We start from the raw sequence: 25,937 nt of genomic DNA, 5'->3' as shown, positions 1-25,937 counted from the left end.
ACCCATGCTCAGATGGTCAACAAAGAAGACACGCTCCCGTACCTGCAGGGCCCAAAACATGCACACTCACACACACACACACACACACATAAACACTCACACACACACACTTTATACAGCTGACACTGTCCCACCGCCCGCCTGCACTTTGCTGAAAGTCCTACACTGAAGTAGAGCTCATAAAAGATTGCTTCTCGGGACGCCCTGTGTCTGGAATTCAATCTGCACACTGCTTTCACTCTGCAGGCTGCCATAGACCTCTGAGGATGTGTTGTCATTTGGGAGTTTGCGTTATTCCCACAGGGGGAAAAAAGATTTTTCCCTTGGCTGTTATTGGATGCTTATTAGGGAGTCAGATTACATACTGTGTATAAATAATATGTATAAAAACTGTAAATTCTCCCCTCGTCACTCTTGCGATTTGTAATTCACCAGGAATGCAGCAGCAGCAGCTTGGGTTTGTTCATATTCGTGTCGGTACCTGATGCCAACCATCTGTTCTTACTGCTAAACAAACCAGCTTTCTTTGGCGTGTGCAGGCTGTGCTTTCTTAAAGGGGACCTCTAATACTGTGTCCATAACTATTGCACTCTAAGACACTAAATCCTGGTACTCATAAATCACAGCTTGGTTTAAGGCTCATTCATGCTCAAAGGTAAATACGTATATGGGTGGAACAGAGCAGTACCACTGAAAAGCGCAGGGACAGCGTAGCCAGCAGTTTGGAAAAAGCTAAACACGACCACGGCGAAAATACGACAGCTGATAGTTCGAAATCATAAACATCTGTATGACGTTACATCGCCGGGTCACAGGGACGAAACGTTGCTAACAAAACAGCTGGAAGGACATTGGACAGGAACTACGTTACTTTTTTTTCAATGACACTTTTGACTCTAAACTGCCCCCTAGTGGATGTATTTTCATTCATTTATCATGTAAAGGGAGTATGAAGGAGCCTTCACACTGCAGTATGGACCTTATGATTTGGCATGCATTCTGTATAACGTGAAAAACCCTCAAAAGCACCCAGCTACTTATTTTTATTTATTTTGAAAAGGCAATCCTGCAGCTTATGGTCTGTTCCACCTAGTGTTGTATGGCGCCCCCTGAGGGAGTCAGTACAGCCTGTAGAGTGTAAACGTTAGCATGTTCCATATATTTTTTGACAGTGGAGCTCTGAGGCCTTGCTGGGATTTGAACTGATGACTCCTCACACTTGATGAGCAGCAGTTAGACCGTAGGGCCGGTCTAGAGCTGTGAAATTCCACTACATAAAAGCACAGTCCTGAGTAAATCTACCTGCCCTTCTTTCTCAGACCCAGAAATGTACACGGCTTCACAGCTCAGGAGTAAAGGAGTCAGGAGTCTGAGAATAGAAAGGCCTCCCTCCATGTTATAGGGGGCGCTCTAACCTGCAGCTGGGAATACACAGTGAACAAATTAAAGGGGGAGGGGCTACAGACTAAACATCCTCCGCAATATTTAATCAGTTTCAGCTGCAGCTCATTTAATAAGGATTTTGAGGTTCAGTACGGATTGTTGATCAAACCGAGGTGCAGAAATGTGAGTTAGGAGAACTTTAGACTAAACTAACTAAAAAAATACTCTCTATCAGTTTAAGTTGGACTGACTTTACGTAGTTTTCTTTGCTCCATTTTTTTACTTTTACTTGAGGGAAGTCTTCATATACAACCCATAGATTCACTTCAGTCCAGTTTCTCCTGCGTACTGGAGATCCGACATGCAGGAGCTCCAGCTCACCTTTATTAAGCTTGAAGAATTTCTCACGTGTTTTGGGAATTTGACCGCGGGTCCTGTTCATATTTACAGCCAGCATTCCATCGTCCTTGTCCAGGATAAACAGAGAAGGCAGTGCTTGTTCTGTGAGTGTGCGATTGTGTGGTGTGGTATGCTTGCCGTTTGTAAGGAGGTTTGAGGATGCAGTGCAGTCCGTAAGTAACTGGACACAGTTCCTGTTGTTTTGGTTCTGCACTGTTTGAATTATGAGGTTAAAGTGGAGAAGGTCCGGTTTGGATGTTCTGCTACTGGCTGCTGCTTGTTTGGACTCGTTTTGAGGATTTTTATGTGTATACACAGTATGGACAAAAGTATTGGGACACCTGCTTATCTATTGTTTTTTAAAGTCTGAAGGGTATTAAAAAGAGTTTATCCTGCTTTTGTTGGAGAACTTGCCTCTAGGCTTTCTACTAGATTGTGGAGGCAGGATTGCTGTGAGGATTTGATTGCATTCAGTTGCAATAGCCTTAGTGAGGTCAGGATGCTGGACGAACACCACCCACCTTATCCCCAATTCATCCCGAAAGTACTGGATGGAGCTCCACCACCATCATTCCAGAGATAGAGATTTTTATGCAACTTAAAGTAGCTGAATGCATTCATTAGAAGGGGTGTCCACAGACATTTGGACATGTAGTGTATTGTTATATGAATAGGAATTATTATTTACAAGCTGCAGTGATTAAAGCATGAGATGTCGGACTCAGCGGATGCTATACAGTCAGACTGTGTGTTACTTCTTGCTTCGGAGCCGAAGTTTTGATTGCCATAGAGGCTCTCGCTGCTGAGCTGCACACTAGGAACCATCATTACAAGCACTTTTGCAACTGTAATTGCTTCCATGAAGGAAGTCATGGAATGTTTTCAGATTCAACATGCTCTCTCTCTCTCTCTCTCTCTCTCTCTCTCTCTCTCTGTCTCTCTCTCTCTGTGTCTGTCTCTCTCTCTGTCTCTCTCTCTCTCTCTCTCTCTCTCTCTCTCTCTCTCTCTCTCTCTCTCTCTCCCTCTGTGTCTCTCTGTCTCTCTCTCTCTGTCTCTCTCTCTCTCTCTCTCTCTCTCTCTCCCTCTGTGTCTCTCTGTCTCTCTCTCTCTGTCTCTCTCTCTCTCTCTCTCTCTCTCTCTCTCTCTGTGTCTCTCTGTCTCTCTCTCTCTGTCTCTCTCTCTCTCTCTCTCTCTCTCTGTCTCTCTCTCTCTCTCTCTCTCTCTCTCTCTGTCTCTCTCTCTCTCTGTGTTCCCTGAGGGGTTGGTGTTAAGTGCTGCGGTTAGATTGCTGCCAAACTGCCCCGAGAATCACCTCGCTTGGCTTGGAAACGGCTCCGGTCTGTTACCACAGCATCTGTTTGACACTTTGGGCTGATGTCGGTTGCACCAGGGGTGCATTCACACACTCCTTATGTTTTATAAATGTTGAAATGCATGAGCATAGAGCAGCGGCCCCACACCCCGGTCCTGGAAAACGCTCTGAAAGGGAACAAAAAGGGTTCTTTAGAGTTCTGTTTCAGAAAAACCCAGTGGGTGTGTTAACCAGTGGGTGTGTTAACCAGTGGGTGTGTTAACCAGTAGTTTTGGTTGTAATGGGAGGGGTTCTGGTTGTTGTGGGAGGGGTTTTGGTTGTACTGGAAGGGGATCTGGTTGTTGTGGGAGGGGTTTCGGTTGTAGTGGGAGGGGTTTTGGTTGTAGTGGAAGGAGTTCCGTTGTACTAGGAGTAGTTGTGGTTATAGTAGGAGGAGTGGTGGTTGTACTGGGAGGAGTATTTGTTTGGAGTGGGAGGACTTTTGGTTGTCGAGTTAGTCTTGGACAGATGTGTTCACACTTAAATGATCTCAGAACGCCTCCTGAAGTGGTTCAGAAAGAGGTGTTGGTTGATTGTACATGTGAGGTGAGGTATAAGATTAGATCACAGATTGTTAGAATTCTAGTTTGGGGTTTCAACATATCCTAGAAATTTAGAGACCTTTTTTATCTAGAGGCTTTTTTTGCTTTGGAAAATAAGAAAATACAAAGAGATTAGCATCTTGTAGTAAAAAGTGCGTATAGTGCCCATGTGTGTAAAAGCAGCTGACACTGAGGCCTTTAATACGCTTACTGTGTGTATGTATGTTGTCAAATGGAGAAGTCCTGAAAATGGTGTTCTACAGAGAGAGTGAGCCCTGACTAGATAACGATTGTAACCGTGAGAGAATATAGACATGTACACACCACTCCACAATCCCAGTGTACAGAAACCTGCTTCCGCTCCCAGCAGGAGCCATGTTTAGATGCAGTTTTAGAGGATGTCATCACTGAGAACATTCCTGTGGCCTCATCATCTACAGCTGGCTCTAGGCTTTGCACACCCCCTACACTCCTATCGCCCTTGGGTTATGGCCCGCTCTTGGTTTATGGCCTAGTATCCTCGGGGACCCTGTTCCATATCTGCACTTCCCTCATAGCTTTATCTCAGGACCTCCCTCCTGTAGTCCTGAGCTCTTCACTTCACTGTGCACAAGTTGAATGTGCACTCTAGTGTTGTTTCCACCGGCTTGTGGAAATTGAAAATGTGTAAGAAATGTTTGCATCAAATCTTTTTTTGCATCAAATCTTTATTTGTTTTTGTGATAGAAATAATCTGTGTAATGATTATAATTTCCTGAAAAAATAATGAAATGACAAAACATTTTTTTACAGATCCCTCTTATTATACTCCACTGACTCATGACTTACAATTTTTTAAATCATATTTTTTAATTAATTAATTTATTTATTTAATTTATTTATTTACTTCTGTCAAATCTTTTCTATTTTCTCCCAGTTTGGTTCTGCCAACTAACCCACCCGTTTGTAGTTCACTCTGGCACTAGCAATGCTCCCAAATAAAGAGTAAAGACTCCTCCGATACATGTGCCATCTTCCACTGATGCGGCATCGCCGGGCCCAGCTCTACCACACCAGCTAACAGACGCCTGTGCGTCTCTTTAAGAGCAACGAGGGAAGGGAGCACCATCGACCCACCCGGAGAGACCACGGCCAATTGTACTCTCTCAAACTCCGGCTGCTGGTGGCAAAGCAGCATGGCTCGGGATTCGAACTAACCCTAACCCTAACGAGAGAAGAAGTACTGCCAATAGAATAGGACTCTGTGGAGCAGATCAATAGCTATTGGCTTCATGCTGCCTAATGCCAGGCGTGGGCTAGTAGAGGGGTATAAAGCCCCCCAGAATTTCTGGATCACAAACTCTCCCCAAAGGTATTGAATGATACTTCATCGCTCACACTGGCGCAGTCGTCTCTGTGCCCGTCTGCATTCCTTCAGGACTCTCGTCTGTCCTTTTAATTATTAACTTGGTTTGACATGTATTGTCCTGCTGTGTCTCCCAGCAGCTACACCCTGTAATGAGAGAAAGGGCGTTTCTTGTGGGTGGGACACCCTTTAAAATTTAAATATGACTTTAACACAGTCTCTTTTGTGCGGTGGTTGCACTGGCACCACACCCCCCCCTCTGCCCTCACCCTCCCTATATATCCAAGCATTGGTAGACACCTACTTTTATGGCGTATCTTCTGGTATCTTCTGAAATGAAGGGTGTTCACAGAAAGTTTCTGCAATAACAGCTCTACTCTTCTGGGAAGAGAACACTTTACACTGGATGTTGACAAACACCACGTAACGTATTCCAGAGGTGTCGAATAGAGCTTCATTATACCAGAGAAAGCAGCTCCAGTGCTCCACAGTCCAGTGCATTTCCACCTTAACTCAGCAGCTTCAGGATCACGGTGCTGCTCCACTGACTGTATCAGGGAGGACAGCGTCTCTAGCGTTGCTACTCCGGGCTCGGAGCGCTGCTAACTGCACTATGGAGCTCTGGTGAAGCGAGCAGGACGGCGCTCTCCAGAACTGTGAGCGTGACGCTGCGTAACCTATAGAGTCATATTAGTGTCCAATCCTGTAGTATTACTCTACCCCCTCAGTCCACATGCTGCTCTACCTTTCAGTGACGCTTCTGGAGCTCTCAGCTTGTCCAGAAATGCATGTGTACAGCCTTTTGACGTTTTGACTGTAGGGGGAGCTCAGGGGCTAGAAATGATGTGGGATCATGCAGTGAAGCACAGTGGCAGTACATACAGCTGAATTAACTAATAAGAAAGGGGTGTCTGGATACTTTTGGACATATTGTGCACCTAATTCTGGGTCTGTTCTTTCTGCCCCTTCTTACATGCACAGTGTTCTTGACAGGCTGTTGTCACCCCCCCCCCCCCAAATAAAGGCTGTTTATTTGCAGTTATGTAGTCAAGTAAGCAAAGTAAATGATCCAGGGCCATGAGTCCGTTTCATGAAGAACTAAGGAGGCCATACCTCATAGACAAGTGTGTCATTTTGATGTTTGGGAAGCATGTAATTATGTTTCCAGTCACGAGAGCTCGTGCACATGTTGAGCAAATTGTTTACAGATCCTCTGTGAGCAGCTCGTCTTGGTTTACACAGCTGAGAGTGGACTGTGGCATGGCCTACGAGTCAAAGGAGCCCAGGAGAGAGACGCTCAAGTACCACGCTTGACCAAACACACTGGCCATATGACGCAACTTTATGACCTAATACTATATGTCCAAATATTTGTGGACACCTCTTCTAATGAATGCACCCATTGCTGACACAGATGTGCAAATGCACACACACAGCTTGTCTAGTCCCTGTAGAGAAGTACTGCCAATAGAATAGGACTCTCTGGAGCAGATCAACATCATGACCCTATTGGCTCCATGCTGCCTAATACCAGGCGTGGGCTAGAGGGTTATAAAGCCCCCCAGCATTGAGGAGCTGTGGAGCAGTGGAAGAACTGTGTTCTCTGAAATGATGGTTGTGGAGCTCCATCCAGTACTTTTGGGATGAGTTGAGGATGATGAGGTGAGGTGGTGATCATCCAACGTCCTGACCTCACTAATGCTTTCGTCACTGAATGCAATCAAATCCACACAACAATGCCCCTTCAAAATCTAGTGGAAAGTCTTCTTCTCTGGACAGTAGAGACAGTTACTCCAACAGAAGCAGGATCAACTCTATTTTAATATCATTGATCTCTAAAGAAACAAGTAATTAACAGGTGTCCCAATACTTTTGTCCATATAATGTAGATTGTCTTTGGGTCGTTTTTGATCATTTGTGTTGATGGAATTTGGCCTCTGCGTTTAACCCATCCGTGCAGTGAACACACTCATACACACTAGTGAGCGAACGTGCCCGGAGTGGTGGGCATCCATCGCAGCGGTGCCCAGGAAACAGAGAGGGTTAAGTGGCAGTTTAGTGAACCCGGGTATTCGAGCCCACAAGCATATCATCAATAAACCAGTACTATAACCACTGAGCCACCACTGCAGAAGGTCAAATAAATAGTTAAGGGTTAAATAAAAAGGTTACATTTGCTTTGAATTTTTATATGATAATATAGTAAAGTAAAGGTCTGGTCTAGTTTTCCTGTGTCCATTGTTTTGTAGGAGAGAAGTGGTACAAGCGTCACCTGACTTACCGCATCATGAACTGGCCACGGCACCTCTCGCCGGGTCCCGTACGGCTGGCTGTGCAGACAGCCTTCCAGCTTTGGAGCAATGTGTCCGGACTGGTCTTCCAGGAGGTCAGCGAGGGTCCAACAGACATCCGACTGGCCTTCTACGAGGGAGAACACAACGATGGAACAAGCAATGCATTTGATGGTCCAGGTACGAGTGACCCCCCATCTAATCTGAATACCACTGGTTTGTATTGGCTACCGTATCCATACTGTAAAATTCACATATTTAGGCCTTTAATTCTAGAATACGATCCACCCAGTGGTCATAATCATACATTTGATCATAGGGAGGCTGGGCCTACATTCGTCATTTAAGCATTTATTTACCCCACCTCATCCCAAAAGTACTGGATGAAGCTCCACCATCATCATTCCAGAGAACACAGTTCCTCCACTGCTCCACAGCTCCTCAATGCTGGGGGGCTTTATACCCCTCTACTAGCCCACGCCTGGCATTAGGCAGCATGGTGCCAATTGTGAATTTCCCCACTGCGGGACTAATAAAGGACTATCTTATCTTATCTTAATAGGGTCATGATTTTCAAGCCTCCAGCTTTTGAGTCTTGTGAGTCCTTAGAGCTGTGTCCTCGTCAAATAAAACAGCTCAGTATTCCCTTCTACAGTCTACAGTACAGTCTGAGGTCTGTTAACCCAGTTTCAGTTCCACATGTGCATCACCTGGGGTTCATTAATAAGAAAAACATCCCGCAGCTGAGTCGTTTCAGAAGGAAATGTCTGGTATGTTGTAATCAAGAACAGTTAGAACAATCACCGGCTCTTTAAAGCTCTGTCTTCTCTGCTCTTATTTCCCAGGCGGTGCCCTGGCACATGCTTTCTTCCCATGCCGGGGCGAGGCTCACTTTGACAAGGCGGAGCGCTGGACCCTCAACGGCCACAAAGGACATAACCTTTTCCTGGTAACCGCCCACGAGATCGGTCACACGCTGGGATTGGAGCACTCCCCTGTCCGTCACGCTCTTATGTCGCCCTACTACAAGAAGCTTGGGCGCAATCTGCTGCTCAGCTGGGACGACATTACAGCCGTGCAACAGTTATATGGTAAAAATATCACTTGTCTTCTTTTACTTGCACTACATGGACAAAAGTATTGAGACACGCTTCTAATCAGCTACTTTCCGGTGCATCTGTTGCTTGTAAGATCTTCATAAAAAAGCTTTCTCAGTAGAACAGCGCCCATGCCCAATGCCAGGAGGGGTATAAAGCCCTCCAGCTTTGGGCTGTGGAGCAGTGTAACTGCATTCTCAGGAATGATGGAGAACCACTCAACAACTAATCATCCAATATCCGTACGTGACCTCACTAATTCTCTTTTTCTATGTTGGCTGAATGCAGTCAAATCCTATCAGCAATGTTTCACACTTGGTGGTCAGCCTTGCCAAAGGTTTCCTAAATAATTCCCTAGAGTTTAGTGGAAATCTGCTAGCTTGTTTATTTAAAGGGTCCATATCCTACATTTTATTGTATTTTATTCTTAGATTTTTTTCTATTTACAATGTTTATGCTGTTTTCTGTTCTAAAAACAGTCAGCAGCCAATCAGAACAGAGCTTGTTTACATATATTCCAGTCTTAAAAGATAACTAAAACTGCATTTTTAATAATAAAGGCTGGGAAATGGTCATATGTTGGGAAATATAATGAAATGTTATAAATAGACCTGTGAGACCTGTGTAAACACTGTGAGATTACTTAGTAGGGAAGCAGTTTATTTATGGACAGTCAGAGGCTGAACCATTTCTACTAGAGCTAGGCCATCAGTTCTAACTATAAATGGCAAAGTTCTGTGAAAAGTAAGTGAAAACCGAGCTTTATGACGATGTTGAATTTCCACCTGTCAGACTTCTATGGCATGTTAGTGCTAAGGTAATGCTAAAGCGCAAAGCTAACATTGTTTGGCCTTCTTAGATTAAACACAGACTTTTGAAGGTTAAAAGATCATTGTTTTATTTGAAACGTGCACCAGACTGAAACATGCATTTACCCTGCTGTTGTTGTGACTGAATCCTGATGTGGCCGACGACTGTTTTCATAGGCTGTGGCATATCTAGGACTTCCAGAAGTGCCATTTTTCTAACAAAAGTTCTCCCATAATAAATCAGACTGCGATTGGTTTATTTCCTCTGTCGGTTTCTTACGATGTTGAACAATTGTGTACATTAGGTCTTCAGTCCTGCCCCTGAAGTCCGAAACAATGGGAGAACTCACTTGTTTCTATCTACCGAGATACCACAGAGAAAATCTGGACAATTTTAATTCTTTTGTTTCCATCAAAGTTTTATTTTAAATACAATTAATATGCAATAATTATTAAAAAATACAAAAAAGTAAAGAAGATAGGAGCCATGTATATACACGGTCACAGAAGCTTTATAATTCATCTTCTCATAACTCAAAATGAAGGAACGGAGGCGATTTGACTTGACTGCTAATTTAAACTTTGTTCAGCTGAGCGCTCTGCACACAACCCTGCCGCAAAGCCCATAAAACCCAACGGAGCTTTCTGTGTGCAAAACAGTGAGCTAAATGTGGCTTTCCCACAGAAAACTACTGTAAACAGCCCAGTCTCTTATGTGTAGTTAAAGCATCATTATGTTGCATGTCTATTTCTGCTACTCCGGGCTCAGAGCGCTGCTAACTGCACTATGGAGAAGCGAGCAGGACAAAAATTCATTTAATTATTACTGTAGTATGACTCTACCGCCTCAGTCCACACGCTTCTTTACCTCTCAGTGACGCTTCTGTATCTCTAAGCTTGTCCAGAAATGCATGTGTAAAGCGTGTCCTATAGTGGTGGCTCAAAGTGCAAATTACACTTCCTGACTGAAGGGGGAGCCCCAGAGCAAAAAAATACATAAGCTCATGTAACAGTGCTTTAATTACAGTTACAATTACAGTTATTCACACTATCAGCCTTTATGTGAGGACAAGGTTGTGGGTTCGATACCCGGGCTCAGCAAGCTGCCACTGTTGGGTCCTTGAGTAAGACCCTTCACCCTCTCTTGGCTCCCCGGGCGCTGCAGCAATGTCGGCCCACCACTCCGGGAATGTGTGTTCACTGATCACTGTGTGTGTTTCACTGGCATGTGTGTGTGTGTTCACTGCACGGATGGGATAAAAGTAAAAGCCAAAGAAGAGCAGCATCCTTTCTATCCTATTCATTTTTGGGGCTGTATCCCAATAGCTTGGACATAGACACGTCCCTGTTCCTTCTCTATAGGCCTAGAAAGCCCTGAGGGTTCTCCACTCTGGACAAGTTACCTGCCTTTTCTGCAAAACACAGCAGACGGACAGTCAAACTCAACTGTTCACAAGCATCCATCAGGCAGGTTTCCACATGCACTGCCTGACGCGTCCATCTGTCAGTCCTCCAGCTCTTGTGGAGGAATGCACACCTCTACCTGAATGCAGAAGTCGGCTCACACATCTAAACCTGTTTGCTTCTGGCTTGGCAGCGGGAGCACACTGTTACTGGAAGCGCTTCTGCTTTCCACAAGTCCTTCTAAGAACAAAGGCTGTCTCATTTTTAGCAGAGGAGGATGTTTGAGTGTGCTCTTGGAGAGCTGGCACTATCAGATGGATTCAGACAATGCTCATCTGATAAAGCGCAAAGATACATTTTAGGAGATGTCTGGGCTGTGAGTGGAGATGTCTTGAGAGTTGTAACTAATGTAGTCTGTTTTGCAGTAGGTAGTCTGTACAGCACTGCAAAAAAATGTCTTAGCAAGTGAAATCCTTTTAAATGTAGCTAAAATATCTGACTAATATCTGCTAAAATATTCACATTTAGAGATTATTGTAGTAATATTATTAAATGAATGAACTTGTTTCTAACTTAATTTGACTTGTTTTAAGATGTTCTGTCTACTAAAAGAGATCATTTAGCTTCATTTAAGAAAGATAAGTCAGCTTTTATTATGAAAGAATGCTTATTGCAGTGGAATGAGACACTTTCAGTACTTTTCAGTTCATACAACTGCTTCTAAAATAGTGAAAATATGTTTGTAATAAGTTGAATAATATTTTCATTTTCCTACAACAATGTAAAAATGAGAAATATCAGCTGTTTCAGTTTTATTTCAGAGGATTTCACTTGCTGAGATGATGTGCTGTTTGAGATGGGGCTGTTTTCAGGGACGCTTGTGCTGTAATTGTAAGACTGAGGCGTGTGCACTAATGAGTGGTAATGTGATGTCTCTGGGACATGCACAGTCCTGACTGTGATAGCTCTTTCTATTTTGACTGGCAGAAGCTTTAAACACAGATTGCCATCATGAAGCTGAATTGCCTTGAGTGTTGTGAATCACTAATCTGCAGGGTGGGCGATGCGGCAGAAGGAATACAACACATTACATGAAGACATTTTCATGAAAGAAGATATTTATTTTATTTATTTTATTGCAGAATTTCATTTGTCTGTAAAAGTTCAGCAGTAAATCAGTACTGCTGCTTTAGTAAACACGCAATAATGCAAAAACATGTAACACCAAAGACAGCAGTTAATACCAAACAAGGTCAAAACAAGAAACTATTTAATGTTTAAACGATTGTTTGCTTTTGAAGGGTTGATTTTTGGCTACAGACGAGGAACAGAAACCATTAAATGGTTCTTTCCTAAACGGTTCTATGTAGAACCACATAAGTCAGTTGACTTGCCATTTAGTCTTGTAGCTGTTATATATTTACATTCATGGCATTTAGCTGACGCTCTTATCCAGAGCGACTTACATGATTACTTATATTACAGAGGTGGGCCAATGCAGTGTTAGGGGTCTTGCCCAAGGATCCTTATTGGTGTAGCGCAGCATAGCCACCCAGACCGGGAATCGAACCCCAGTCTCCAACATGGTGTGGTACCTCAGTGGCAGGTAGTGGTGTTAGCTGTTGCGCCACACCAACTATAAGTCTATAGGATGTATTTATTGAGTATTATAAGTTAGTTAGTTTGATGATAGTTTGATGAATAATTAGTAAATATGACTTGACTTGATACCTTGATAAAATGCCCAGAGGTCTATTTACAAGCCTATTTACCACCCTGTTATTTTTCCTCAGAATAAAACACACTAACACAAAAACATCAACTATAAGCTCTGCTCTGATTGGCTGGTTTTACATCACTGGCGGGGGCTCACAGGCCCCCCCAAATATTATAGCATAGTTTTACCACTGTAATAAATTAAAATATATATATTCCAGAGTCTCACAGGATTGTGCTGCTGTCCTCTCGCTGTGTCCTCTCGGTGAGATGTGCTGTTAGGAAGCTGTAGAGATTGTAGCTGGTTAGCTTTTAGCCTAGCTTTTCCTTCTGATGTGAGTTTAGCTAAGGGAGTCCAGCTGGTTTTTGAGAGAGTGGACGATGGGGAAAGATGGGAAGAGACCGGCTTACCTCCCCATCTTGCTTCCCTTTGTGACGGGCTGAGCTTGAGCTCCTCTTCTGCGGAGACTGGTACAGGAAATGCTGTGGTCGTGAGTTCCAGTACTGGTTACCGCAGCAACCTGTATTCCCATAACTAGCAGGTGTGGAGGTGATGAGCTGCTCTCCAGTTTCAACAACACCATATTCTACCATGTCAGTATTATATGTCAAAGTTGTGGGTGTAAATATAACGAGCCAAGACTGTGATGTAACAGTTTGTGGGTTTTGGAATCGGCCTGTTTTACAGCTCTTTTCTGGTTCTGCTGGAGGAGTTTGAGGTTCACAGTTTCTCACTTCCATCTACTGATCTTAATCTTCCAGAGCAGCTTTAAGAACCATTTAGACATGTTTTAAAGATGTTTGGCAAGAGGATTCACTATTCCATTCCACAGTGATACAAACCAGTAGGGACTATTAGGAACCCTTTCTTGCTGGGATTGTAGGAAAGAACCATTTAGTTATTAACCTTTTAGTAAAAGAACCATTTAACCGATCAGCTGGTGCTCTGAAATGTCATGGTTCTGTTAATAACCATTGTATTGACCCTTGGAGGTGTAGGGTAGAAAAACATTTTAAAATGGTTCTAAATAACATTAAAACTTTTGTTCTTTGGTTTGAGACAGACTCGTGATTTGGTATAAGAAGGGAACCATTTCTAATGAGTTTTTGTAGTTCTACAAACGTTGCCTTTACCACAGAACCCTTTTTATGATTCTAAGGGCTTTTTGTATTCCCTGTATACCTGTTCTGATCATCAGTATCGCCATGTTTTCTGCAGTACTCAGAGGAGAGAGAGAACGAGAGGAATTTCCCACCTCACTTTAGGCCGTGCTCACACTCGTGTGGCCTGCAGCCTGTCGGAGCTCGCCGCATGCTTGCTTCTGATGCCTGTGGGCCTCCTGTCCTTCCTGGGTCTGAGGCTGACTGGGGGCTGCGCAGTGATAACAACCAGGCTCTACTCCAACCCAGACAGCTTTACTGCTACCTACACACACACACACACACACACACACACACACACACACATGTTTTATCTGACCTCTACTAACTCTCCTGGGCACTGTCCTGAGGAGCTGATACTGTATCACACACACACACTTCCTCCAGCAGTGTACACAGTCAATACACACACTTCTGAGTCTGACCTCTGATAACCCCTCATGAACACACTATTGAGAAGCTGATACAGCACACACACACACACACACACACACACACACACCAGTCACATGACTAAAATACTTTCCTGGAGTGGCCAATTGAACTATATGTCCAAAAGTATTTAGACAGTTAGTGAATTTGGCAACTTTAATAGACCCACATCATGGAAAACCTTCTTGGAAATGTGGTACTGTGATGCGACCCATTAATTGAAACTAAGCTGCAGGAAATGACCCACTTTCAATGAAAGGTTTTTGTGATGTCACAAAAACTGATGCCATAACATTAAAAACACTAATGTGAAGTTAATAACTCTGGTTCCAGTGGATCCTGTCAAGGGCTGGATATATTAGGCAGCAAGTGAACAGTCAGGTGTTGAAGCCGGAAAAATGGACAAGTGTAAGAATCTGAGACACTCTGACTGGAGAACCAGAACTGTGATGTTCTAGATAGATGACTGGGTCAGAACATCTTCAAAACATTTGGCAGGTCTTGTGGGGTGTTCCCAGTGTGCAGTGGTCAGCACCTTCCAATACTTCTGAATGAAAGGACAACTGGTGGGCACCCAAGGCTCTCATTGATGCTCATGGAGGCCCCAAACACCTCACAGTGAATGTCTGAAGGTTTCCCGAGACCACAGGCCACCTTCAGAGGTCTTGATGGGTCAGAGCTGGGATGGGTCGGAGGAAGCGAGGTTGGAAGTGTGTGCTTATGACTGATGGAGCTCCACGCTTCTTTGCTCTGAAGAAGTTGGAGTGGTGCTTGTGATCCAGAACTTATCATCCAACATCAGTCCCTGATCTTACTAATGCTCTCATGGCTAAATGCAATCAATTCCTACAGTCCTACAGTTCCAACATTTAGTGTGTAGAGCAGTGAACGAGAGTGGCAAACTCATTAATGAGCATAATCTTAAACACCTTATCTAACAGACATATTCAGTTCTGTAGAGTCACCGACTTAATCCAGTTCATCCACAGACGCAGTATCTCTAACAGGGTTCTGGACCTTCAGGAAAACAGTGGAAGTGAACTATATCCTGTGGACTGCAGACATATCCAGAGTTTAACCACCCAGAACCAAACACGAGACATGCAGTCTCCATCTGGAGTAACAGCTCCACTCTCCATATCATCAGCCCTGTGCCGGCCAGTCCCAGAGTCTCGCCACCAGCAGCTCTCCTTTGGGGATGGAGATGTTATCCGTGGCTAAGACAAATGTTTGCTCTGCCTTTTGCAAACAAAATGGGTGTGCGGCTGTCCCGGGCCTTATCAGAGGAAGCATTGTGTTATACTTTGCTTCTCACTTCCGAAGATATTGAGGCGCTTTCCTCACCCACTGACGTTCCCAAACATAGTCCATGTTCCCATAATACACAGAAGTCCAGAAATGGCTTTTGGGTTGGAGAAAGGAAAGAACTTTCTCGTACTTTAGTTTTGTGGTGAAGGAAAGGCCATGAAGATGTTGGTGTTGGTGGAAGCAATGCTGCACAGTGGAGTAGTGCACCACCTTCCTGACCCAAATTCATGCTGATTCTTGGGAGTCATTTTTTTGGGGGGGGGATTTGCCAGCATATGATCAGTTCTCTCTAAATGTCAGGTGTCACAAAAGTATTGAGACACCTGCCCATTTGTTAGGGCATTAAAATGAGTTGATCCTGCTTTTCTTTGAGTAACTCTATCTCCTGTCCAGGGAAGGAGCATTGCTGTGAGGATTTGATTGCATTCAGCAACAAGAGTGTTAGTGATGATCACCACCCCATCTCATCATCCCCAACTTCCCAACTCATCCCAGAGCTCCACCACCATCATTCCAGAGAACACAGTTCTTCCACTGCTCCACAGCTCAATGCTGGGGGGCTTTATACCCCTCTACTAGCCCACGCCTGGCATTAGGCAGCATGGTGCCAATAGGGTCATGATGTTTATTGATCTACTCCAGAGGGTCCTATTCTATTGGCAGTACTTCTTCTCTACAGGGACTAGACAAGCTGTGTGTGTGTTTGCACATCTGTGTCAGCAATGGGTGTGAGTTAAAGTAGCTGAATGCATTCATTAGATGGGGTGTCCACAAACATTTGGACATATAGTGTAGTGTATTTACAAGTTGTCTTTTTAGGGTTGTTTTCCCACAGTCGCCTCCCTGTGGCGCCTCCCACAAACTACACACAGCAGTTTCCTTTAGTCCTCAAGAGATTGCAGACATCATCCATGTCACACACTCCAGATTTGATGCAGAGGTCTAAACCTGTGTGTGTGTGTGTGTGTGTGTGTGTGTGTGTGTGTGTGTGTGTGTGTGTGTGTGTGTGTGTAGGCAAGCCATCTGGGGGAGCTGCGGTGCAGTTGCCAGGCCAGGCTCTGAGTTGGGCCATGCAGGACTGGGAACTAGCTGAGGAACCTCATGGTACACTTACTCAGCCACACTACTGCCAGGGCCTGTTTGATGCCATCACCATGGGTAAGATAATATTGATCATACTGATTAATAATAATAATAATAATAATAATAATGATATTAAAGCAATGATTCCACTGCACACTGTTTCACCCCTCACTCCAAATATTTCCTTCTTTAGAGTAGTGTCAGTTCAAACACTGTAGTCCATGTTCCTATAATAAACACAAGTTCATACACTACATGTCCAAATGTTTGTGGACACCCCTTCTAATGAATGCAGTTAGCTGACACAGATGTGCAAATACATAAAAAAACAGCTGCAGTAACACTAACACTACTCCCTGCTCTTCATGGTGTGTTCACACACTGATCCTGCTCCAGCCACGGTGAAGTCGTAGCATTGCAATGTGCAGCTAGCTCCCCTATGTGGTCTCCAGCTGTACTCACACCGATCAGCCATTTAAACATTTACACCACTGATGTGAGGGGAATAACTGATGATCTGGTTCCAGCAGCTTCTGTGAAGGTGTGCATCTTCATATTAGGCAGCACCAGGTGATGAGCAGTCAGATGATGAAGATGATGAAGGTGCTGAATCAGTTTGACAAGAACCCAACTGTGATGTTCTAGACAATAACTGGGTCAGAACATCTCCAGAACATCAGGCAGGTCCTGTGGGGTGTTCCCTGCAAGCAGTGGTCAGTACCTACCAAAGGTGCTCCAAGCAATGACAACGACAGGGTCATGGGCATCCAAGGCTCATTAATTCATGGGCCAGAACTGTTTTGGTGGCACAAAGGGGACCTACACAATGTTAGACAGGTGGTTTTAATGTTATGGCAGAGTTTTGAAAGCACCAGCGTTATCCACTAGAAGACTAAATAGAAAAAGCTGGTCATTCATCTAAAAGCAATAATTTCACCACTACGGTCCGGGGGTCTCAGGGTGGGTAGATGGCGGTCTCCCCCTCATCACTCTTAAAGCGCTGTTGGCAGCATAGGTGTCTGTTAGCTGGTGTGTTGGAGCTGAGGACCCGCCGATGTTGCATCGGCAGCACTTCGGAAAGAGGTAGTGGCTGACTTTACACAGGTCATGTGATCTGTCCTTACCCTCCTAGTGTTGGGAGCAGAGCTAGTGCTAGGAATAATTACCCCCACTGCATTAAAGCGTTCTCTGCGCTCCACTTACGAACACCGCCCTGATTTCACATGTTCTCATATGGTCACAGATGGGAACGGGACAGTGCTGATCTTTAGGGGTGGGTTGTTCTGGACAGTGTCATCTGAGGGGATCACAAGCGCCCCGTTTCCCCTTCAGCAGCGCTGGCCTCACCTCCCATTGGCCATCGAAGCTGCTGCCTTCTCCCCATTGGATGGAAAGCTGTACTTTTTCAAAGGTGGGTTTTTCTCATTGCTGCAGCTACATCTCACTCCACGAACAAAGCAGGGGGTTTGCCAGGCCTTGAGAATCATGCAATCGTCCAAGACCCTCTAAAACGACAAAAAAATGAAATCCTTGAATTTTTAGTGGTTTTAACTGATAGGCCAAAATCCAGAGCGGAGAAAGTCTCCTCTCCTGTTTTGTGAGTCTGCTGATAATTTTATACCCAGCATTTGTTGTCTGTTGTAGTTGTAGTGCAGATTTTTGCTCACAATGTTTCTCGTGGGTTTTTTTATGTGGTATTTTCGCTCTTTTTAGTGTTCTTTAAGATAAGATAAGATTCTTTAGTGTTTTTCTCTCCCTCAGGAGTATTTTGAGGCTACCACTGTTAATAAGAACATGTTTTAATGACTTTTTTGATTAAATTAAATAAAATTAAATAAAATTAATATAAATATTAAAATAATATGTTTTAATGACTTTTTTGATTAAATTCAATACAATTACAATAAAAACAAATCCAGAAATGTTTAAACAAAATAAAGAAATATTAGACATATCCAGAATGAGGATTAGATTAGAGGATTACTGTTGGCATGGTCCAAAACTGAGGCAAATTTAAGAATGATTATTGTGATTTACAGTACTTTCATTTCATGTTTAATTAACTGATGTATTTAAAACATCACAGTCTACAGTATGTATGAGTATGTTTACTCCTTATTTCCTGCCAGGTAAGCGAATGTGGCGGTACTCTGGCCCTGACCTGGACCCCGGCTTCCCCAGGAAAAGCAGCGAGAGCGGCCTGCCGCGCCACCCAGACTGCGCCCTCTTCTACAGGCCTCTGGGCCGCATGGTGCTCTTCAAAGGCTCGCGCTACTTTGTGCTGAACCTGAAGACTCTTCGCTCAGAGCCCTATTACCCCCGCAGCCTCGCAGACTGGAAGGGGATCCCCAAAGGGGCTAACGGGGCGCTGACCAGACCAGATGGCCACCTTTACTTCTTCAGAGAGCAGCAGTACTGGAGGTTCGACCCAGGGAAAGTGCGGGTGACTGGAACCGGCCAGTGGGCCGAGACGCTGGAGTGGACCGGCTGCCCCAGGTCTCCCTCAGAACAGACTAATGACACACTGTGACCAACAGAGGGAGCCAGTGAGGCGGGACTGGTGTTGGTTTGAGGGGCGGGGTTAGAAACATTGGCACAAAGGAAGAAAAGGAAAACTTGAAGAGGTCATTTTCATTTTCACAGCTATTTTAAAATGTGCTTAAAGAGTTAATAATGTTATTATTGGTTTCAGCTTCAGTAGTTTGGTTAATTAATTACAAACACAAACACTATTTTTGCTTTTGTTTTTTATATAATAAAATAATGTTTGTGTTGGTTTTGCAGGGAGGGACACTTCTTATCCAGAAGGGAAAAAATGTCTAGCTTCTATAATAAGCTCAAGCTAAGAGGTGTCCCGGCAAGCCTGGGCAGGACTTCTACTTTCTGAACCTGAATTTTCCACTTAACTGTTTCTAATCGGAGGTTGAGGAAAGGGCCATGTGCAATTCAATAAAAAGTGTGGCAATATCAACTTATCTTAGCCAATATCAATCTGGCTTCATGAATGCCATTGTATGGACAGGCAAACAGCACAGTCTGTTTAGTTATTCCTCCTGTGTAAAGAATCAAAGCCTTAAATGTAGATTTTTACTGTTTACAACAGTGGTCTTCAGAGCACCATGCCAGCAGAAGGACAGATCTCCAACATTAGCATCTTTACATTAGCACCTCCTCAGCTATAATCTGGCGTATCTGAAGTAATGTGAGGTAGCTGTCTATGTTATTGTGTGTGGTGTGCATCCGTGATCAGGCTAAGCTGGTAATCTAAAGCCCTTGTTGAGGTGAGTTTGGAGTTGGACAGGCAGGTGGTCAGTGAGAATTGTATGGAAACCATTTCTTTATGGCGACTGTAGAGGAAGTAGAAGCTAAGGGAATATATCAGCTGTAAAGTTTAATTTTGATATTATGCATTTCCAGCTTCTACAGAATGCAGAATCACAAATATAGAAGGTAAGTCCCTTCACCATTTATTCTAAAACCCCTCTCATGTTTGGCAAAGGCGTGTTAATGCAATACTTAATTACAGTTTAAGTACTTCAGCTGAGACACTTCACTAATAAAAATGTTCTGAATGAAAAGAAAAAAATGCTAAATTTGCTTTTAAGTTTTAAATACATAAAGGTACAAGTCAGTGCTAAAAATCTAGAGCATCATTATTGTTCTATAATACTGAGGTTCATTCTTCTAAAATGTAGGTCTGATCTCCCAACAGACAGAAAATATTAACACTAGTACACATTTTCTTCACTACTGGTTTTTATACTTGTAGCACTTGGAGACTTCGTCTAGATGCTACATGCTGATTGTGTGTGCTCAGAATATTAAATGAATTAGTGTTATTTCCCCAATACAGAAGTGTTTTACCATGAACTTATAAGCATCAAAATATCAGAAAAGTGCAATATCTGCCTTTTATATGTTTAATAACACTGTTATTAAAAAAGGAAGCTTCAGAGCTTGGAGTCGAGTAATTCCTAACAGGTCGCTAAATATTTTGCTTACAATAAAACTGGGCTATTTTCAACTTTTTAAAAAATCATCTTTGTATCTTTGAGATCTTTAATCATCTCCTGTGTTTTAGTGTTGTGTACCCCTATCAAACTTGTAAAATCTGTGTTTTTATAAAAAAATATTCACTCAATTTAATAAGAAATTAAACTCACTCAATCAAAGCAAACTCTGCTTTGCTCAGACAGGCAGGTCTGATTTCTGCAGGAGTCGTTTTCTGCAGTCAGAACAGCAAAAATCCAATCAAATTCAATTCAGATCTGTGGACCGGATCTCTGGGCATGCGAGTTACCTTGAGTATTTGTTGTAATGCTTTGTGGATATGTGGATATACGAGGAGCTGCAACAACAGTCTGACCAAACAAATCAGACTTGGTCACCTGAACCTTGAAAGGAGGGCACTGAAGTGGCGCACTGAATACATTCCTGAAGAGTGGCTTTTAGTTGTCGTGAGGTCAGAAGTTAACATTCCTAGTTCCTAGATGAAGAACTCATCCACTTGTTCAGCAGGCTCTGGACCTGCTAGTGTCAGTGCCACTTGCTCTGGTGGACCCCTCAGTGCCTCTGGAAGGCCCTGTCCGAGGTCTCTGGCCAGCGTCTCCAGCGCAGATGCTCCCACGGCGGCGGGCCTTTGAGTCTGGGGGCTGACGGTTCGGCCCGTGTCCACGTTGGTCTCCGGCTCCTCCTCGTCCTCCTCCTGTTCCTCCAGCAGGAGGCGGGTGATGGAGGGGTTAACGGACAGGGCAGCGGGGCTGCTGCGCTGGGAGGAGTAGCAGGAACTCCCTGGAGGGGTGCTGCAGGCACTGCCCGAGCCCAGGCTTTCCCCTCCTAGTCTCTGGACTCCAAGGGAAGCGTCCGAGGGCAGCTTGGCCAGAGCGCGCTCCTTCAGATGGGACAGCCTGCTGAAGGAGCCGAGAGGAGCCGAGTGGAGCTGGGTGGGCACGGGGCATCTTAGGAGAGATCGCGAGGGCAGACTGGGACAGCTGAGGGGAAATGCTGAGGTGAGGAGTCTGGGAGGCTGCGCTGCTCCTTTCACCTGTGAACGGAAGGTAAGAATTAACCCTTTGAACTTCAAGAGCTTCAATGGGGAACATGCATTCAGTTCAAAGCTCAGTCTCACAGAAGAGTGTGTACAGTAGTCTAGACCCATGTGTATGTAAAGTGTATTTTTGCTTACAGATTGTTTTTCTTATTGTGCCTTTTAGACCCAAGTATGCAAATGACATCTGCGCTGATTGGCTGTCATGTATTGTTATAACTTTCAGTGTGAATGGGTGTGGCCAATCCGCTGTGGGCTGTTTGTGACATTATAAAAACTTGAAGCTTGCAGCTCTGCAATCTGGTTTTAATATTTAGTCAAATTCAGCTGTGCCGTGAATGAACACGGTATGAGGGTATGCAGAAATGTTCGTAAGTCAGCTTCACATACTGACCCATTCCTGAATGTGGCTTCAGCTGAATCCAAATCGAGCATGAACGTGTGACACAGTGGAAAAGAAAGCTTTCCATTGACCAGATTTCCAAAAATTATCAACTCATTACAGACATCTGCCTCTGTAAAGGCAGCAAAGTCTTCAGTAAGTCTTACTACTGTGTTTGAAGTGGACTTGAAATGTGTTTTTTAGTAAATCAGAGCATGAATGCCTGCAGCGAAACTCCAAACACACTGATAAAATATCGTCCAAGTGGTTGAGGTTTGTGGCGAGAATCCGTCTTGAAATGCACTTCCATACGTTTTTCATGCTTGGTGCTGAGTTCCAGGTCCTGCGGTGGGCTGGGGTTCTTTGTGGGGATGTATCCGTACTGACGCATTTCCAAGGATTCCATCCTTTTTCCATCCCGGAAAGCTTTGAAGAGACACAACTGAGAGGAACCGATGTGGGGTTCATCCCTGCAGACCCACTACAGACTGTTCGGTAATTACAGCTCGTCATCCAGCGCTCTGTGCCTCCTCAGGCCAGTTAGGATTGTTCTTGGCAGCTCGGCCCGGGACGAAAACCGCTGCAGCCTCACTCTGGCGAGCCGTTTACCATAAATCCCCATTCCACAAGACTGCATATTTACATCAGAGAAGAAAGGCTGTTCGGGGTTCTGCTCGAATCCCTTTCAAAGGGATGGTTTTATGTCGGTGGGACAGAAAGCCTGAAAGAGGGGGATGCTGGGGTACAAACAACAATTCTGGCTGCGACAGTAGGTGGTGATACGCTCTTCAGCAGGACAAACATTTATAGCTGGTTGGGTTCACTCTAGTGACACAGAGATTCAGCAGTACAGTGAGAGTCTGTCAACACTGTGGTTATTTTACTGAAGGGAAGGACGAAATGTAAAGTAGAGGAAATGAGTCACACACAGAAAACCACCACAGTGCTCAGTCTTTGGTTGCATTAATAATACTCTCAAACCCTTTACCGCCTCTAATGTGACTAAAGTCAGCCTAAGACAAACTTCTGAAATCTCAGAATGTGACCAGTACTATGGTGTACACTATAGGGACAAAAGTATTGGGACACCTGGTCATTCATTCATGTTTCTTCCGAGGTCAGGATGTTAAATGATCACCACCCCACCTCATCCCCAACTCCCCAACTCATCCCAAAAGTACTGGATAGTGCTCCATCTCATCATTCCAGAGAACACAGTTCCTCAACTGCTCCACAGCTCCTCAATGCTGGGGGGCTTTATACCCCTCTACTAGCCCACGCCTGGCATTAGGCAGCATGGAGCCAATAGGGTCATGATGTTGATCTGCTCTACAGAGACTAGGCAAGCTGTGTGTGTGCATTTGCACATCTGTGTCAGCAATGGGTGCAACTGAAAGTAGCTAAATGCATTCATTAGATGGAGTGTCCAGAAACTTTTGTCCATACAGTGCATCTACATATACGGACAGCAGGAACACTGTCCGCACAAATATTGAGTTTTGGTATCAGCCCACAATTCCCACGCTGAAGTATCCCTAGAAATACTACACAGCTTTTTAGATACTTACCTGAAAGAGGATCTTGTTGCCATCCAAGTCTTCGGTCTGCCAGCGGGTGGCGCTGATAGGTGAACAGGGGTTTGGGAGCAGGGGCACCAGCTGCCCAATCTCACCCACCCTGAACTGCAGAACAGCAGAGTGGCACGGCTCGACCCTAACCCCAGGGGAGAGCTGCTTAAGGGCGAGCTGCAGACTGAGCCCCCTCTCGGCCAGCAGGGTGAACCAACAGAACCCGGCCTTCTGCTCCTCTGCCCTCCTCCTCAGGATGGTCTCGTACAGCCTCACGGTGTCCTCGTAGTTATCGTAGCAGCTGTGCAGCGTCAGCCTCACCACTTCCCCTCCACAATGCACCGGCCGCACTCCCCACACCGGCATGCCCGTGCCCAGGCTGTAGAAGTCCCGGCTGGGCAGCAGGTATGGCCGCATCAGAGCGCTGGTGGGCGCGCTGGAGGAGCTGATGTGGACGCCCTGTCCCATCCTGTTCCCACAACTCTCCGTGTGGTGGTACTGCCAGGGCGGACACTGGAGGAAGTCCAGAACTCGGAGGATGCGCTCCTCCCCGTACGACTCGTGCAGAAACAGGGTGACCGCCAGGGACGGGTAGCCAGCCACGGGCGGCAGGGCGTAGTCACGCACGGGACAGGCACGTTCTGACACGTGGAAGAGGCGCAGGCCGGGACACACCCACTTGAGGAGGCGGTCCAGGGTGTGCTGGAGGAGGAGAGAGTCTCCAGGGTTGGCCAGCAGGTGCATGGTGACCAGCGGGGGCTCCTGACCCGTGCCCGCCATGAGGTCAACTAATGAGAACGGGCACAAAGAGGCAGAGGCGGGGAAAAGGGGGAGGATTATAGAAAGTGCTGAAAGCATAAAAACAGGTTTAAAATTGCGGCTTCAAGCTGATCACCGCAACATGCTGCGGGTTTTACCTTGGCGTGACTGACTTGCATAAATACTTAATCCAATTTAAGTACGGCCAGAAACTGTACTTACTGCTGCTGCAGGACATTTTGCTGCAGTCTGATCTGCAAGTCAAGACAAACAGATACATAGATTAACAACATCAATAACAACAACAGGCCTTATTCACCAACCGCTCTTAAAAGACTTCTTAAAGACTTAAGACTTCTTACAACCCACTTCCACAGTTTTTATAAATATTCTTACTTTCTCCAGTGTTTCTATTAGGGATGTTTTGAGTTTAGTGAACAGTGGGATCATCATTATAAGAGCAGAGCTGTGAACAATTCTGCTCCTTAAACACATCATCAATTCCTCATTCCTCAACAACTCCTTTAAGAACATTCCTAGAAAGTTTTAGCTGAATATGGCCCAGCAGTAGTCGTAATAATAATAATAATATTAATAATTATTATGTAATATATAATATAATAATAATATAATAATATTCATAATAATACATACAAAACATCTCAGGAAATATATGTACATGTATCACAGCATACTGTCTTACATCACTGTATTGTGAGTAGCAGCTTTTTGTATAATTATTTGTATAATATATTTTTTATGTTTATTTAATTTTAATGAATTATATTAAACTTATATAAATTATATTATACATTAAAAATATAATTATATATTCATATTATTCTAAGTCAGTTCTGAGCATTTCTATTGGTCCATTCATCCAGAAAATTTGAGATACACGTTTCTCATTGGACAGCAGCGATAAATAGACAATAATAACGTAATAATAATGTATTCTTTTATCCATAATTAGCATGGTCAGTAATTACTAATAGCAATACTTATTACTAACTTTTTAATAGTTTGTAATTGCTCTGTAACAGTATTCAGTCCACTGTGTTTTTAAATAGGTGGCTATGGTTAGCTCGCTCTAATAACAGGTAGCTAGGATAACAACGTTGTGACCGAGTGTTTGATTGGAATATAATAATTAGCTAATATAGTTTAATATAATATAAGTGTCTCGTTGTTGGTAAAAGGAATATAGATGTATATAAATACAGCTCTAGGTGAGTAAAAGTCGTGTCTGTGGCTCATTGATCTGGAGTCGGTAAAATAAATGAGCTAACTCCAGTTTTAGACCTGAAACGACTCCTGAGACTGTTTATAAACCTCTCTTTTATTCTTCAAAATCCATTTTTACACTTTAATACAATAAAAACACAACAGAAGACAGCACGAGTTCCCCCTTAACTCGGCTGAGCTCTGCAGCTGCTCCGTCGCCCCTCCTGGAGACCGTAAACACACGCTAGCATCCTCGCGCTAGAGCTAGCTAGAGCTAGCTAACTCACCCTGCGGTCTCCGCGCCGGAGTCTGCGGCCTCATCCTCCCCTCGGCCGTGGTAAAGGGAAGGTTTGCGCAGCATTATTCCACCATTTATTCGCCCTTCTTGTCTAACCTTGCCGTTAAGTCACACGCGAACTTTCCATTGCGGGATGAAACGAGCCGAGCCGCCTCGGGTTCCTGCTGTCCGCGCGCTGAAGTTATCGAGCTCGGGGTTTGGGGTTTCCCCTAATATAGAGAACCCCCCTATACACACAGCTCCATTCCCGTCGCTTAAAGGATAGATTAAAAGATTTACTGAGGTATAAACTCTCTCTCTAACAGACTACGAGATGCAAAGCCTCCAGCACAGCTCCC

The 25,937-nt window shown here is 44.4% G+C and overlaps 2 protein-coding genes across 4 annotated transcripts in view; one reads left to right on the top strand and one right to left on the bottom strand.

The window, feature by feature from the left end:
- Positions 1-20,447, top strand: part of mmp28 (matrix metallopeptidase 28) — a 25,086-nt gene extending 4,639 nt beyond the window's left edge. The window contains exons 4-9 of one of the 2 annotated variants that reach the window (XR_011978296.1): positions 7,270-7,491; positions 8,157-8,402; positions 16,253-16,396; positions 17,565-17,732; positions 18,451-18,945; positions 19,106-20,447. Coding sequence is in view for 1 of the 2 variants with exons in the window: in XM_072669044.1 (XP_072525145.1) it covers positions 7,270-7,491; positions 8,157-8,402; positions 16,253-16,396; positions 17,565-17,732; positions 18,451-18,851 (1,181 nt within the window). In the remaining variant the exon portion in view is untranslated. Of the gene's footprint in view, positions 1-7,269; positions 7,492-8,156; positions 8,403-16,252; positions 16,397-17,564; positions 17,733-18,450 lie in introns of both variants that reach the window. The other variant, XM_072669044.1, reaches the window with a different exon arrangement.
- On the bottom strand, positions 19,478-25,937 carry fam124b (family with sequence similarity 124B). Of its 2 annotated transcripts, XM_072669045.1 has the most exons (4): positions 25,589-25,937; positions 24,300-24,331; positions 23,319-24,106; positions 19,478-21,365 (listed from the first exon to the last, which is right to left on the bottom strand). In XM_072669045.1, exons 1-4 carry the CDS (start codon positions 25,660-25,662, stop codon positions 20,808-20,810), a joined length of 1,452 nt encoding a protein of 483 aa, XP_072525146.1. In that variant the 5' UTR covers positions 25,663-25,937; the 3' UTR covers positions 19,478-20,807. The 2 variants fall into 2 exon arrangements, with proteins under 2 accessions (XP_072525146.1, XP_072525147.1); XM_072669046.1 differs by lacking the exons at positions 24,300-24,331; positions 25,589-25,937 and adding an exon at positions 24,236-24,292.

The sequence above is a fragment of the Salminus brasiliensis genome, chromosome 23 (assembly GCF_030463535.1).
Source record: "Salminus brasiliensis chromosome 23, fSalBra1.hap2, whole genome shotgun sequence".
Classification (NCBI taxonomy): domain Eukaryota; kingdom Metazoa; phylum Chordata; class Actinopteri; order Characiformes; family Bryconidae; genus Salminus; species Salminus brasiliensis.
The sequence above is the reverse complement of the archived record's forward strand: the minus strand, read 5'-3'. Positions and strand labels throughout refer to the sequence as shown.

What these genes read in the sequence shown, in the direction of transcription:
- fam124b (XM_072669045.1), bottom strand. Translation starts at nt 25,662, where the DNA reads ATGCTGCGCAAACCTTCCCTTTACCACGGCCGAGGGGAGGATGAGGCC. An exon ending in TCCGGCGCGGAGACCGCAGG is followed by an intron (nt 24,332 to 25,588) that starts GTGAGTTAGCTA and finishes CTTGACTTGCAG; the next exon opens with ATCAGACTGCAGCAAAATGT. An exon ending in GCAACAAGATCCTCTTTCAG is followed by an intron (nt 21,366 to 23,318) that starts GTAAGTATCTAA and finishes TTCCGTTCACAG; the next exon opens with GTGAAAGGAGCAGCGCAGCC.